This window comes from Solea senegalensis, linkage group LG19 (assembly GCF_019176455.1).
Source record: "Solea senegalensis isolate Sse05_10M linkage group LG19, IFAPA_SoseM_1, whole genome shotgun sequence".
Classification (NCBI taxonomy): Eukaryota; Metazoa; Chordata; class Actinopteri; order Pleuronectiformes; family Soleidae; genus Solea; species Solea senegalensis.
In genome coordinates, this window is record NC_058038.1 from 14,656,987 (window position 1) to 14,671,326 (window position 14,340).

A 14,340-nucleotide genomic window follows, 5' to 3' on the forward strand; every position below is an offset into this window, starting at 1 on the left:
CACGTGTCTCAAAAATACAACTGTATTGTTACAATACAGTCTTTGATAAATCTGTGTAATTAATGTGGCATTGGTGAGCTGCATGACCACTTTTTTGCCACAAGAGGGCACCAAAGAAAAGCGTCCCGTTGTGTAACTACCGATGGTCAGTTACTAACAATTTTCGCTGATAATTTGAGTTCAAAATGTACTTAATGAATTCTAATGTGAGTTTATTTGTCCTTAAGTGAGGTTAATTCCAGTTTTATTTGAGATGCTTTTTGGTAACAAAATTATTTTCATGCTAATTAAAAGCAGAATTGAATTTGTGGTCAAATGCTTTAAAAAATTGTGTCTTCAAACGAGTTTTATTAAAAACGTCCAGGACTAAATGTATGGCACGGCTGTCAATAACTTCATTCTGTATTTTGACTACAGTAATGTGAAAGGTGTCTTAATTGATGGATGGCTAAGGAAACAACTCATGTTCCTGTATATTCATGCACAATTAAAACACTCATGTCTGTTCATTTTGCACAAATTTACTTATGACACCTCTTACAACTTTGAGCTGATCTAATTGCTTTGTTGTCTTTTTTGTTTAAGGTTTGAAATTATGGACAAAAACCATCCATCCATCCATCCATCCATCTTCGACAGCTTTATCTATCCTCCATCGCGGGTTCACTGGTGCCATCCCAGCTGACATAGGGCAAAAAGGTGGGTTACACCCTGGACACCTTTCCAGTCAAAAACAATATTATTTAGCATATTTAACATTGTATATAAAATATACAATATTTCATAATTTGTGAAAGTTTCTGTCAGTTTCCTTTAATAGATCATGTCATGGCATCAGGTCAGACTGACAGGAAGCTGCTCCCGTTGCTCTGTGTCGACTGTAGTGCCTCCTGTAATCCAATCAGCCTGTAGCTGTAATCAAATCCTAGACATCTGCAGGAGTCAGGGCTGGAGCAGTTAGTGCGACTGAGTGACGAGCTCAGCTGGACGATGAGACTCTCTACATGCCAAATAACTTACAGACATAAAACAGACAGACACTGGTGTGTACTGGTGACCTGCTGCGGATCATGACCTTCCAAGTGTCTTTCATTTAAAAACAGGTAATATATACATATCACACTGCCTGCTGATAACAGCATTGGCTTAACTTGACTTTGTGTAATAGGAGAACATGAAACATTTATATTTATACTCATTACAAGAAAAATATTACATGTTTTTAAGTGGCTAGAGTAACACCAGGTGTTCTTCCTGCTGCTGTAGATTATCTCATATTTCACATATGGCGCATCATCCAACAAACTGCTGCTCACTAAATATATTCTACTTTTTCTTGATTTGGATAAATTCACGCCTAAGCAACAGGTGAAGAGAGGATGGGAAAGTGTGTCTGATTTAGGGCAGCAGCGGAGAATTATCACACGATGAGAGGCAAAAATAACATGCCAGAAAAACATCATCCACATTTAATATCTTTAAAAGAAAAAGCTATACTTCGGCCTTCTTTAAATTAGCAACTTACATTCCTGAGCACAACCCTAACAACTCACTATAGACCTTCAGAAACTGGCAAATCACAAAGGCCTCTAGAAACCCAGTGTTCCTCATTATATCTCTGTTGAACCTAACCTAACTGTTAACATCTCCTTCTTGAAGTTACACCATTATCACCAATGTTAAAATACAGTGGTGTAAATAGGTCGAGCAAAGTCGGCTACGGACTTTTCACAGGAGGCAGATTTATTCCCAATAAGATAATTTGCTCTCTCATCCTCCTCCTCTTCCTCACATATACTTCACACACTAATATAATGACATTAGATTAAGATGGAGCGAGAGATAAGGTGACTGTAATCATTATTATTTCATTTATCATGTTTTTTTGTTTTATTTCCTGAACACATACCCTGGTATATACAGTAGAACCTCCAAGTACCATTAGAGGAAGCTTGTGCACCACTGGCTGTACATGTACCACAGTTTGAGAACCATGCATCTACAGTATAGGTCTAAAATAATATCTGGAGGAAAGCGGCGCAGCTGTTGCATCATGTTACTTTTTTTTCCCAACCGCCGCCTCCTTCAAGCAGCTGTGGGAAAGCGGCAAAGAATAGCGCTGCTGCAATTAAAGCCAAATTTGCCTTTCAACAACCCACTCTGCATGTTGGAAGACTGACCCTCCATGGCTTCTCATCCTCCAACACTGGAGAGTGGGTGAGAAACATCCCAGTTTACTCTCAGTTCTGCTTCCATCAAACACCACATTTCGGAGGACGCTGCACTGTTAAAGTGAGAAAGTATACGTTCAGATATAAATACCTGAGAAGAAAAAGAAATTCAAGTAAGGGAGCCATTTTGACATGTACATTAAACTGAAGCTGGACCGTTCATGCACTTCAGGACAGTGTGGCAGTTAACTAGTAAGCAGCCTGCGTCGTCATCATCATCAATTTGATTATTTACAGCTACTGTGACCTAGTGTAAAAATGGCTGCAATAACAGATTAATATTCGGTTCTTTAGCTGAGAGGTCGTTGATTATATGATAGTTGAATCTAAGCGGATTTATATATGCATTGTGCTTAAATGGAAAAAAGGATGGTTGACTTAAACTGATGGATTTTTCTCTTAGTAGAATTAGTAACAAGGGCAAAAACAACGTTACATTCATTTCCGTGTGTGATTCTCTGTTTTTGAATCAACACTTTTATGCTATGTAAATTCAATTTTGCTCGTCACATTATTCCCCAAAGATACACTCAGTTCGCAGCTGGGTTCCTGTGGTTGTGGCGCGTGTGCTCTCTGCTCACGTGCTTCTGATTTCTTTTCCAGTGATGAAGGTTGCAGGGCAGTGAAATCAAGAGGGACTGCCAAGTCTTGTGTGTGTGTGTGTGTGTGTGTGTGTGTGCGTGCGTGTGTACATTTGCAGAGATATGCTTGTATGGTTGCATAAGAGTGAAAGAAAACACCTCTGACCCCAGCCAGATACAGCCCTACCAAATCACTGCCATGTATTACAGTTCCCGTTTTTTAGACGGCCCCCAATTTACCTTGCACTTATTTGCTATAAATTCAGCAAATCTTTATTGCAAATATGAAAAAAAGGTCCTCATATTATCACTATAGTTACTGTGTGGCCGTCATGGAGGGAAAAGGAAACAGTTGACTTTGTGAGAAGTGTTTTATTGTGGTAACTGACGAACAGTTTACTTGTTTGTCAGTGCATAAACTGTTGTCTTCACACAACAAATTGGAGGAGAAAGTAAAGTGCAACTTAGAGTCACGATTGCTTTAAATGCATTTAGTGGAAGACGACAACGACGACAGGAGGTGAAAGTCATTCAAATCAATAGATTCAAGCAAAGACAGCATTTCCAGTTTACATACAACTTTGCCCAGAAAGTTATGACGTCAACACAGATTTTTTTACAGTGATCTAGATTGTGTGTTTATTCCCCCCAACATACACACACACACACACACATACAAACACACGGTCAAAGGTCAAATGTACAAATAACAGTCCTTGACTACACTCATACATGCAGGAAGTCCTTGGTCCTGCGCTTGTTGCAAACCCGCAGTGGAACTGCCGTTTGTTTTCTGGAACAAGCCTATTCTGATATTTTCAGCACAAGTCAGCAAGATATATAAATACAAATGTGAAGTTTGCTGAAAAGGCAGACCAGTGTAAAACTTAACCCAAATACTGTCGAGCTTTTAGTTTGAAATATTGTATGTGGAGGGAAACTGGGTTAAGTCAAACAGCGGGACAACGTCTGACCTAATAACCTAACTACTTTACGTCCTATTAATAATATCTAGAATGACATTATCAATACATTAAACTGCATTTACTAATTCTTTTAATCTTTTGGTCAAAAAAGAGAGACCTATTTACATTCAAGAGTCATGTGTCTATATCAACTTTTAAATGCTTGAAGGGATGTGTTATAAAGTGTGTTCTCGATAACCTATTATCTAACTTGCACTTTTATACCTCGCGGTTATGGAGGTGTGTGAATAATTGTGTGTGTGCCATTGCTTATTTCTAATTGTGTAGCATATAGAACATAAAAAATACATAGAATATATAGAAAATCAATGTAATCTCCCTGTTTCCTCGCTGAAGTCAACCCGGAAGCAAAAAGAATTCAGTTTGAATGGAAGTCTATGTTTTTTGTCACTACTTTCAGGCCCCATCCATTCTTCTTCTACCGCTTTGGAGGGGAGGGCAATCCCAGCTGACATAGGGTGAAAGGCGGGGTTACACCCTGGACAGTTCGCCAGTCCATCACAAGGTGAAGGGAGACAAACAACCATTCACTCTCACACACACACGCTCAATTTATAGTGTCCAATTTGCCTAATCCCCAAATGTGTTTGGTCTGTGGGAGAAAACCCACGCACACACAGGGAGAACATGCAAACCCCATGCAGAAACACCCTTGTACTGACTGGATCACAAACCCGGGTCTTCTTGCTGCAAAGGCAAGAGTTCAAACTACTACTCCAAAACAACCGTGTGGAGAATTTTGGCCCCAGTTAGAGCGAAACAGGTGATAAAGCACAGCACATTTGACTGGACACCAGTGTGATTGACAGCTGGTATTCAAGAATGTGGTTGCAGTTGACAGTTGGGGGGCTTCAAAAACAGGAGTGCTTGCCACACCTTATTCAGAAATAGATTTAAAAAGGGAATTGAAGCACAGTTGTTGTTGTTTTCTACGTTTGAAAGATGTTATATCTGCAAAGAACTGATGTATGATGTAACATGGGACAATGAACAGCAGGACTGTTCAAAATTGGATTACACTAAATGTTATTTTGTGGAGGTTGGTTCTTAAAATCAACAGCAAATATGTGGAGAATGGGTTTGTAAGCTCTTAACACAAGCTGCAAACATGAGCATTATAGACTTGCCGGATTTTACCTGCCTTCAAATTGGGGTTGTGTTTGCATGTTCAAGAGAAGAGTTTTTTATTGCATGGTTAGTTGAAATATTGCAAATATATTGTTTTGTTTGTAACTTTATAATATATCAGAGAAAAGTAAAGATATTACAGACGTTCTCATGCTCACTGCATGGACTGTCTCCAAACGTGTACGTAGTGTTACGTCTTCAAAACAAACTCTCTTTGTGAAGCCTCAGTGTTTGTTGTTTGACCAGCGCCATGTCAGGCACCGATGGACGATACCAGCTGTCAATCACTTCATTATCCATTTTGCATCGTCATGTTCTACTGAACAAGTCTTGAAACTAGTGAGCGAAACCATTATCTCTCAGGAAATTGTCATCACTGATATTATAAATTTAGTTAGAAGTCGTGTCCTTTTCCCACAGGCTTTTATTCATGCTGAGTTTTTGAAGTCGCTCCCCGTAGCTAACCGCTCCTTCTGCCATACATCTCAAACCAGAAGACAACATCCTTTTTCATATACAGTCTATGTTCCTGGTTGCTCGCCTTGGTGGCATGAGACGCCAGTAGCAATTTGGCAACTTTGCTGTTGCCAAGCAGCAGCAAAGCATTCTTACACACTAATCATTTGGAAGCCAACAGTGTTCCAATGTGTCCCATAGACCTAAAACACTATTTTATATCAACCATATCAGAGTAAAGTCTCATGTTGAAAGTGTAAAATACACACCTGAACGGGCAAATTTTATTTCCTGTGGTCTGAAATGTAAAGTATAGTTTTCCCTGTTATTATGCGTTGATGCTTTTAACGGATAATAACTAACTTTTCATGCGTCTCCAAAGTTATACTGTATGTAGTCTCCAGTGTGTTGTACACTAAACTATACAATGACAAAGGATGAAGTAGACTATTTAGAGTCTTACTGTTCACATTGTAAAGTTACATCATTAAGATCAGATCCACTCGTCTGTGCAACAACGCATCTATCAGACGAGTTTGGAGGAATATTCCCAGGATTTGTCAGTTTCACTCCACATGCGTGATATTCTATGCCTGTGAACTTCACCTACAAAAAGAAGCTTGATGAAAAAAATTGTCAAACATTTCTCAAAAATAGTCTATTATAAAACTATGCTATTGTCATGCACTTTATTTGAGTAGGACTTGCAAATTGACACGTGACTGTTTTGTTTGCATTCACTAAAGCTCAAAAGCCACCTCAGGGAAGCAGAACATTGTCATCTCATCCAGTGAGAAATGTGATGAGTTTGAGTTTTGCTTGTGTGATGGAGACTGCTGTGCTGGTCCTCCACCTGCAGCAGCAATGTCTACTTTCCGCGGTGTCCTCGTGTCAGTCATGTGACAGTCACTGGGCTCCTCACAAGACAACTGCATTGCTCTGTGTTCAAAAACAAGCAACAAACAAAGGTTACATCTCGGATTCTCTATCAGAGGACATTTGCTCACCTCGAGGAGAAGTCAGTGCATTCACCAGCATCGATGAATATTCCCTGTCTTCCTCTTTCCCATCTTCTTCCTCCTCGTCCCTGCTGATGAAGGCCAGCTCGTTCTCATAGCAGAAGGAGTTGGCGCCAGATGTTGGGAATTTTCTCTCCTCCATTTCCCTCGCACTGCACCTGGGTGTGGATGGTACTTCAAACGTTTTGTGAAAGTAGGCGTAATCTATCCTGTATCGGCTCTTCTCCTCAAAGACAATAGGCTCAAAGCGGTGGCCCCACAGAATCTCAGAGGACAGGTAGGAGGTGCGAGCCTGTGTCGTCATGGCTGTGGCCTCCACCATCCCTTCAAGTATAATTACTATCTCAAAGTCAGATATTTCCAGATCTTGCTTGCTGATGCCAAACAGTGGACTTTCTTCATCAATCTCATGTATTATAGTGATGGGGGCAACCAGGAAAAGGCGGTCTATGCCTTTGTCGTAGCCCACGTTCATGTCAATCTGATCCAGGGGGATGTACTCGCCCTCCTCTGTGATACGGGGTTTGACCAGTTGGGCGCGCACATGCGCTTCCACAATGTGGCTCTTCCTTAGATTTGCAACCCGAAACATGAGGCACAGCTTGCCGTCACGTAAAGCGATGACGGCGTTGTGGCTGAACAGCAGAGTCTGAGCTCGCTTTTTGGGCCTCGCCATCTTGGCCATGATTGCGCCAATCATGAAGGCATCGATGATGCAGCCCATGATGGACTGAAAGACCACCATGAACACAGCAGCGGGGCATTCCTCTGTCACACAGCGCGCACCATAGCCAATAGTCGTCTGGGTCTCAATAGAGAACAAGAAGGCTGCCACGAAGGTGTTGACCTGCATGACACAAGGAATAAAACCATCGTCCTCACTGCGACGCTCCATGTCCCCATGTAGGAGGCCGATGACCCAGAACGCCAAGCCAAACGTTAACCAGGACACCACGAACACCAGGCTGAACAGCAGGAACATGTATCGCCAGCGGATGTCCACACATGTTGTGAAAATGTCCGACATGTACCGCTGCGACTTCTCCCCCATGTTTGAGAAGTGGACGTTGCACTGTCCGGTCTTGCTGACAAACCGGCCATGGTATTTGCGTCTCGTGTGAATCTTGCCGTTGCCAAAGCTGCCCACAGCAGGCATGGTACTTAGTCTCAGGCCTTCTTCCTCACAGGACACAAAGCTTTGCTGGTGGGCCCTTCCCACACTCATGCCTCAGGGGCCACAGCCACGTGGCTTCACACTATCAGCCTGGCTCATACAAAACTGACTCCGCTCGCAGGAAATGTTCGGCTCCGTCCGACACAGATTTGGTGTCTTCAGAGCTGAGGCACAAGCGCAGATTCCTGTAAAGGCAGCAAAAAGTAGAATGTTAATATCGATCATCTGTCCACACTATAGCACAGTCATTCCCAGGGACTGGTTTGGGACCCACAGATTGGTCGCCAAATTCGATTGCAGAATTGGTCCAGCACAACATTGACTTTTTCTGGTTTATCTATTCAAAAGAATATTAGGTGTTACAGAAAGGGCAATTAAATAGTCAATTGTCATGATTTGTATTGTGAAATCTTTAAAAAGTGGGTTTCCCTATGAGAGGTTTGGGAAACAAGGTTTGCTACAGTGATAGAAAAAACTAACTTTAATCATTTGAATGTTTTTGAACTCCCTTACCCTAACCTTACCTGTACCTATAATTCAGTAGAATTAGAATTGTTTTACTTACATACTCACACATATTAGTAATAATGAATTTGACCTGTGCATTTAACTCATTCTGCAGGAGCAGTGAGCAACACTGATCTGTGCCCAGGGAGCAATGGTGGTTGGGTACTTTGCTCAGGGGTTATAAGCCCAATTCCCTTCCACTTGACCATAGTTTAGCAGAGTGAAACTATATAAATCCTTATTATTCAAGGTTCAAGATTCCTCTATCAGTTGGGAATGCTGACTCAGTATCTCTGTTTTCTATCTTCTGCCATTATTTGGTCACTAGTTCCTCCTACAGTACATTTTTCACAACTCATGGACTTGGAAACTCAGAACATCCTCATCACCATTTTAAACCTTTCCTTATTTTTATTATTTCAATATTTCTTTAAATATTTAACTTTTACTGCACATTATCTCCCAAAGGAAATGAATTGTTAGGGCAGATCATATGCAGACACACACACATACAGGCCTCAGCTTTTCCAACTTCATTTACTTGTTGTCATTATGAACATTTTGACACCAAAAAGAACTAAATTAGTTTGTTAGCTCCGGACAGCCTGCAGCTTTCAATGATAAATAAGGAACTTAATTAAAACGGAAATAACTTGATTATAAACATTAGATTCCTGGAGTTAATGTAGTTAAAGAATTAGCAGTGTTCACTGGTCAATTCTAATGAATATTTATGCTCGTAATAATAACACAGTGTATTATTCTCAACAATATTGTTGGTAAACAATTTCTCTACTTGCCACTGCCTCTGATTGTGTTGCTCCTCATGAAAATCTGTTTTTTTAAATCTTACTTCATTTGTAATTAGATTTAATATGTCCTGTTAATCCAGCTTGATCTCAACGAGATTATGTTACATGGGTCAATATCCTCCAGCCACTTTGCCTTTATTCCAAACAGTAAACATCTTGCTGGTTAGTTGTTGTAATCCTCATTTTCCAGGCTTTTACCTATTACATGCTATGACTGCAATTGTTTTTATTACCGAACTAGAACTAGCAATAAAAATAAGATTGTATTGTCATAATATAACCTATAATATTACCTCCCTATCACAAGATTATCAACTTATTATTACTGCGTTGTTACTGTGCTGTAAAGTGAAGTGTTACCATATGTGATTGGAAAAACTGGTATATAAGATTTTTTTTCCCTTGATTAACAGGGTACAGAAATAGCCAGCTAATCCAATGCCCTGCCATTTTGACATTTCCTCTGTTTCCTCCAGCTGGCACAACTATCACAGTCAGTGTAGAGTACTGTGATGAGGCTGTGTGATTCCGCTGTGATTCTGAATTAGATAATGATACGGACAGGGGGAAAAAAACGGAGCATAGAGTTGGTTATCTTTGAAGAAACAACCTCGTGCACAAATGGTTTGCCATAATAATCAATAACATCATCTCCATCAGTGGAAACAGTGTTTTGAAAAAGATGAGACTTTTTGTCCCTACTGTATCGGCACGACACAGCACAGCACAGCTATTATTTCTTTCGTTCCTAGAATAGATTATAAAACTTTTGTGAATGATGGGTTGTTAAGTCCCATGGCGTTTCTCTCGTTTTAACAATTTATCTTGAAATAATCTTAATTTAGGACATGTTTTACTTAAATCCACAAATATCAACCTCATAGTGACATTGGGCAAAAAGTCAATCTGTGACAAACTCCATATCGGCTTATTCTGGTTGACTAGAATGTTGTGCACTAACAACCTGACATTGTCATGCATAGAGCGTTATGTCATGTCATGTTATACTGTGTTTTTACTTCCTTTTTTGGAATGAAATCAATAATTGTGTCCTTACACATATTGATTTTTTTTTTATTTAATCCATTCAACATATTTTTGGAGTGTGGTGGCTGCCCTCACATACTCTCCTGTTTGTTTTTGTGATTGGAAACATTTGAAATGAGGCATTATTTCTTTCCCCTTTGGAATTATGTTTAATTTCTGCAAGCCTGCTTTGCAATTAGACACTTATAAGATGAGATGAGGTTCAGCTGCTCCGAGTCTGGCTGCAGTTTGCTCTGATTGAACTAAAAATCAGTCCTGGTTGTTAACTAGACGCTGACAGCCCGACCAGTGCAGACTCAAAGGAACCTATGGGCAAACACTGTGTCTGCGTCCATACACCATAAAATGATGTTGTTCAGCAACTGGCTATAAGTGGATAACATACTTATTTTATGCATATATAATAATAATAACATACTTATTTTATGCATATATGTTATTTTAGTTTCTTGTAATATTTATATTTTTCTTATGTATATTTATACTTTTCTACTTTATGCTGGTGTTTTTGAGTGGACAGCAAAGTAAGAATTTCATTGTACAGGGAAACGTGTTTCTTTACTGTGCATATGACAATAAACACTTTGAATCTTGAATCTTGAACATGTTTAATGTTATACTGTACATCAGAGTTTCCTAAACGTTTTATATAGAGACCCACTTTTAAAACACAACAAATCACTGTGACCCAATTCATGATATAAATTGTGGCAAGACCACATTTTTACATAATATAATAAAACACGTCTGATTCTTTTATTGCCATTTCTGTTACATCTAAATAGGTGGACAAAAATCCAGCAAACGTGTTTGTCAATACACCCAGAAAATGCTCTGGGACCATTTGTGGCTCGTGAGTCAGTCTCTGGGAAAAACTGATAATCAGATAATTGATATGGAGACGCATTCTGATAAGGGATCACAAAGATTGTCATTGTTTCATTTTGGGGAAAAATTGCAGTCAAAGAATTGAACAGTTAGAAATATACAGCTGGTAAACCCCTCGGGTTCATCATTTATGATGAAACCTTGTAATGGGGTCAGAAAGGCAGCTGTGCACCAGGTTCCCCCCACTTCACCCCACCCCCCGATACTCCATATCTATGTATAGACAGACATTAATACTGTGAATATACAGCAGATAGTCATGCAGTAGAGGATTCATTTAATAAACACATTCAGTCAACGTTTGACACTTGCATGTACACAATTCAAGTAAAGATTTGTTTTTTAGTCCTACAGACAATAACGCTGACAGATTTTGTTCCTGTGATTTGGAGATTTGTTTGTTTGTTTTTGAAAGTAGTTGCTGTTTTCCTCAATCCTCTGGTTGCTAGGGAGCAGCATTTAAGGTATCCAAGATTAGATATTAATGTCTAATATTCTCGCTACGCTCTGCCTTCTGGGCTGTGATCTTAAACACCAGAGCAGAGATAAGTCTGTTTCTCTGGTGCCATTTCATCACTGATGTTAATGACATTGTTAATCACTCAATCTATGGAAGGTGTTGACATGGCAACGTGAGGCTTTCTCCATCACCTTACCTTGTGTGCAGGTGTTTCTAGTCAATGTTGGTGTTGTCCAGCTTTGCTTTTCTTCCAGATCTCCCAGTCTTTTAGCCAAACTGCTGCATGTTTCTCTTCCTTTAGCTCTTCTCTTCTGTTATGGGTAGAACCACCTTGTCCTCCTGAGGCATGACAGTAGAAGGCTAAAGGGAACCTTCATGTCTATGTCCCTTTCTCTACTCACGGAGGAGAACATTAGAATGTCTTCTATTGCTGTTCTTCAAAAGTGTTGTTCGATTGATATCCAGTTACCCAGAGACAGAAAAGTAGAAAATGCCTTTTGTAAAGCGCTGAAGTAATAATTCTGACCCTTGAACAGGACTTCTGGGGACCAGTTCGGCGAAAAAGTCACTACCTTGCAGCTGATTTTGGAGTCATGGAAGCCACTCTGTGTTCGTGTCTCACACTCTTGGTAAATCTGCTATCTGATCTCATTCTGCTGCAGATCCCACTCCGTATCCCACATCAAATGAACTATTGCTCACTGCTCAGCGCTCGTCCTCCCCCTCCCTTTCACAGTGTCACTGTAGATGCTTGGCATTTGGAAATTACGTGCTCTTCCCTTACCAAGTGTTGCACCAACACTGATCAACAATGCTCAGAGCTGAAAGAGGTTTTTTTCCCCCCCCCAGTACTGATGTGCACTGGATGGACCAGGAAATAAACACATTCACTGAACAGATTTTTCCATTTCAACTCTTTTCACTTATCTACCTACACGGGAAGAGGTGTTACAAGTAATTCACACTTGTGTACTCTGTTATGTTGTCTCTATTTTTGTAATTTACACAGAACAGATCACTGAGTGGGCGTTCATTTTGTGCTCTCCATTTTGACCAGCTCAGAAAGCAATTTGGTCTGAACATTTTTATTTTAAAGACGTAAATAATCAAGGTCTCACCATAGTCTGAAGGATCAATCACCTGGACAGTATGAGTGTCTATACTAAATCTCATGCAATAGTTTGTAGATTCTCTGTGAGCTTTGGTTTTGATGAGTCAGTCTAGTCGTGTCCTGATGTCCTCACCCAAATTATATGGAGGCCACCACAGACAAAAAGACACTGGTGGATTGTGACGCTGCAATATGATGAAGGAAGTCAGTCTGAGCATCAGCTTTCATAATATTGCAGGACTAACATTTTATCTTTGGGATAGTTAGTGCTGTTGGATCTGTGGATGTTCTCGTTTTTGGAATATAGTTTTTATGTCTTGTTTTAAATCAATCTGAATTTATTGTGTTTTTGATGAGTACTCATATTTAAGGTCATTAAGGTCACCAAAGATGACCCAGATTTTACCTTAAGATCTTAAGCTTGAATATTACTGGATGTATCCTGAAATAATACAACAGTATTTACACTGCACATTTCAAACCTTAACTTGTAAAGTGAATATATGGGGAAAATATATTATTTTAAACTGTAAAATGACCATGATGTGTCATCATAGATTACAACATACTGTATGTTAAAATGAAATACACTGATAACAATGGTGCAGACAGTTTATTGACAAAATACATTTCTAAATACGGGCTGCAAACTCTGTTACTCTGTTGAACAGTTTGGTCGCACAATAACACAGCTCGCAGCACTTCAACACACTAGCTGCCAGCACACTTAGAGGATTTGACTTGATTTAAAAAACGTGGGAGACCACAGACACAACAAACTTTGTGACTAATTTTCAATGCTTTAATGCTGAGAAAGCACAGACGAGACACAAATCTCCGTCCTGGTGATTTCAGAGAGGAGATTCCAGGGATTTGGGATCCGATTCAAGTCGGAGCACAGAGGACCAGAGGGGGTTTGTGAAGTGTGCTATCAGGTCAGAAAGAGTCCCGAGTCCAACCAGTACGTTGTCCTGTGAGTTATTTAAAGGCTGCCCTCACTGTAGCAGCACAGCGACGGCCAAGCGCAGCCGCACCACAGGGTTTGATCACCTTTCAGATTGTCAGCACACACACACACACTCGTGTCATTTCATTTCAAGTGTTATGTCATGTTGAAGAGCACAGGATGTTTACTCGAAGCTCAGTGAGACTAGACATGAGCATGAGTGGCTCTGGATCAGGAGTGTGGCAGGTGTAACTGTCTGTTTCCTTCACTCTCAGCAGCAGTGTTGCCACTCATGCCGCTCACTGTGTCTGTGATTTAAAACTACATATTCTCTGGCGTGGAGTTTTTAAATCAACCCTAGTGTTATAGGTTTTTTCAACACTTCGACACTGTTTCCAAGTAAGAAATGTCCTTATTTGTATCCTGCCTTACGTTGTGTTTTTGGCATTTATTGGTGTTGTCTTATTTTCTGTTTGTGTGTATTTTGTCAACTTTACTTTAAAATATATCACTTTCATACTCACCTTGGTCTTATTCAGGGGTCTCAAAATCAAATGACCTTGGGGTCACTGAGTGTCTAGTTTGGTCAGTAGGGGCCCTGTCAATTATAAAAAAAGTAAAATAAATAATATTGCTATATTATTATACCTATGATGATATTTCACGTAATTTCAAAGTAAAAGTATTTGTTTTAATATTGAATAATAAATATATTTATATATATATATATATGTATATATATATATATATATATATATATATATATATATATATATATATATATATATATATACATACATATATATAAAAAAATACACAGAAATAAATCATTATAACTTGATATTAAGTGGTGGACTGCATGGAATTTATTGGGGGCTGTGACTCTTCCAGTTCACTCCCAGAAATAATAGCAATAAAACACTGCTACTACCAATAATTATAATAATACTAATAAGAAGAACTAAGGCATAAAGCTAACTAAAAGTGATAAAGG

At 39.5% G+C, this 14,340-nt stretch overlaps 1 protein-coding gene across 1 annotated transcript; it reads right to left on the minus strand.

Annotated features, from left to right (window-relative positions):
- Positions 1–5,630: 5,630 nt before the first annotated feature.
- kcnj12b (potassium inwardly rectifying channel subfamily J member 12b) lies at positions 5,631–11,961 on the minus strand. The gene is made up of 3 exons (XM_044050194.1): positions 11,486–11,961; positions 6,415–7,760; positions 5,631–6,321 (listed from the first exon to the last, which is right to left on the minus strand). The coding sequence occupies exons 2-3, from the start codon at positions 7,624–7,626 to the stop codon at positions 6,301–6,303; spliced, it is 1,233 nt and encodes a 410-aa protein (XP_043906129.1). The 5' UTR covers positions 7,627–7,760; positions 11,486–11,961; the 3' UTR covers positions 5,631–6,300.
- Positions 11,962–14,340: the final 2,379 nt, after the last annotated feature.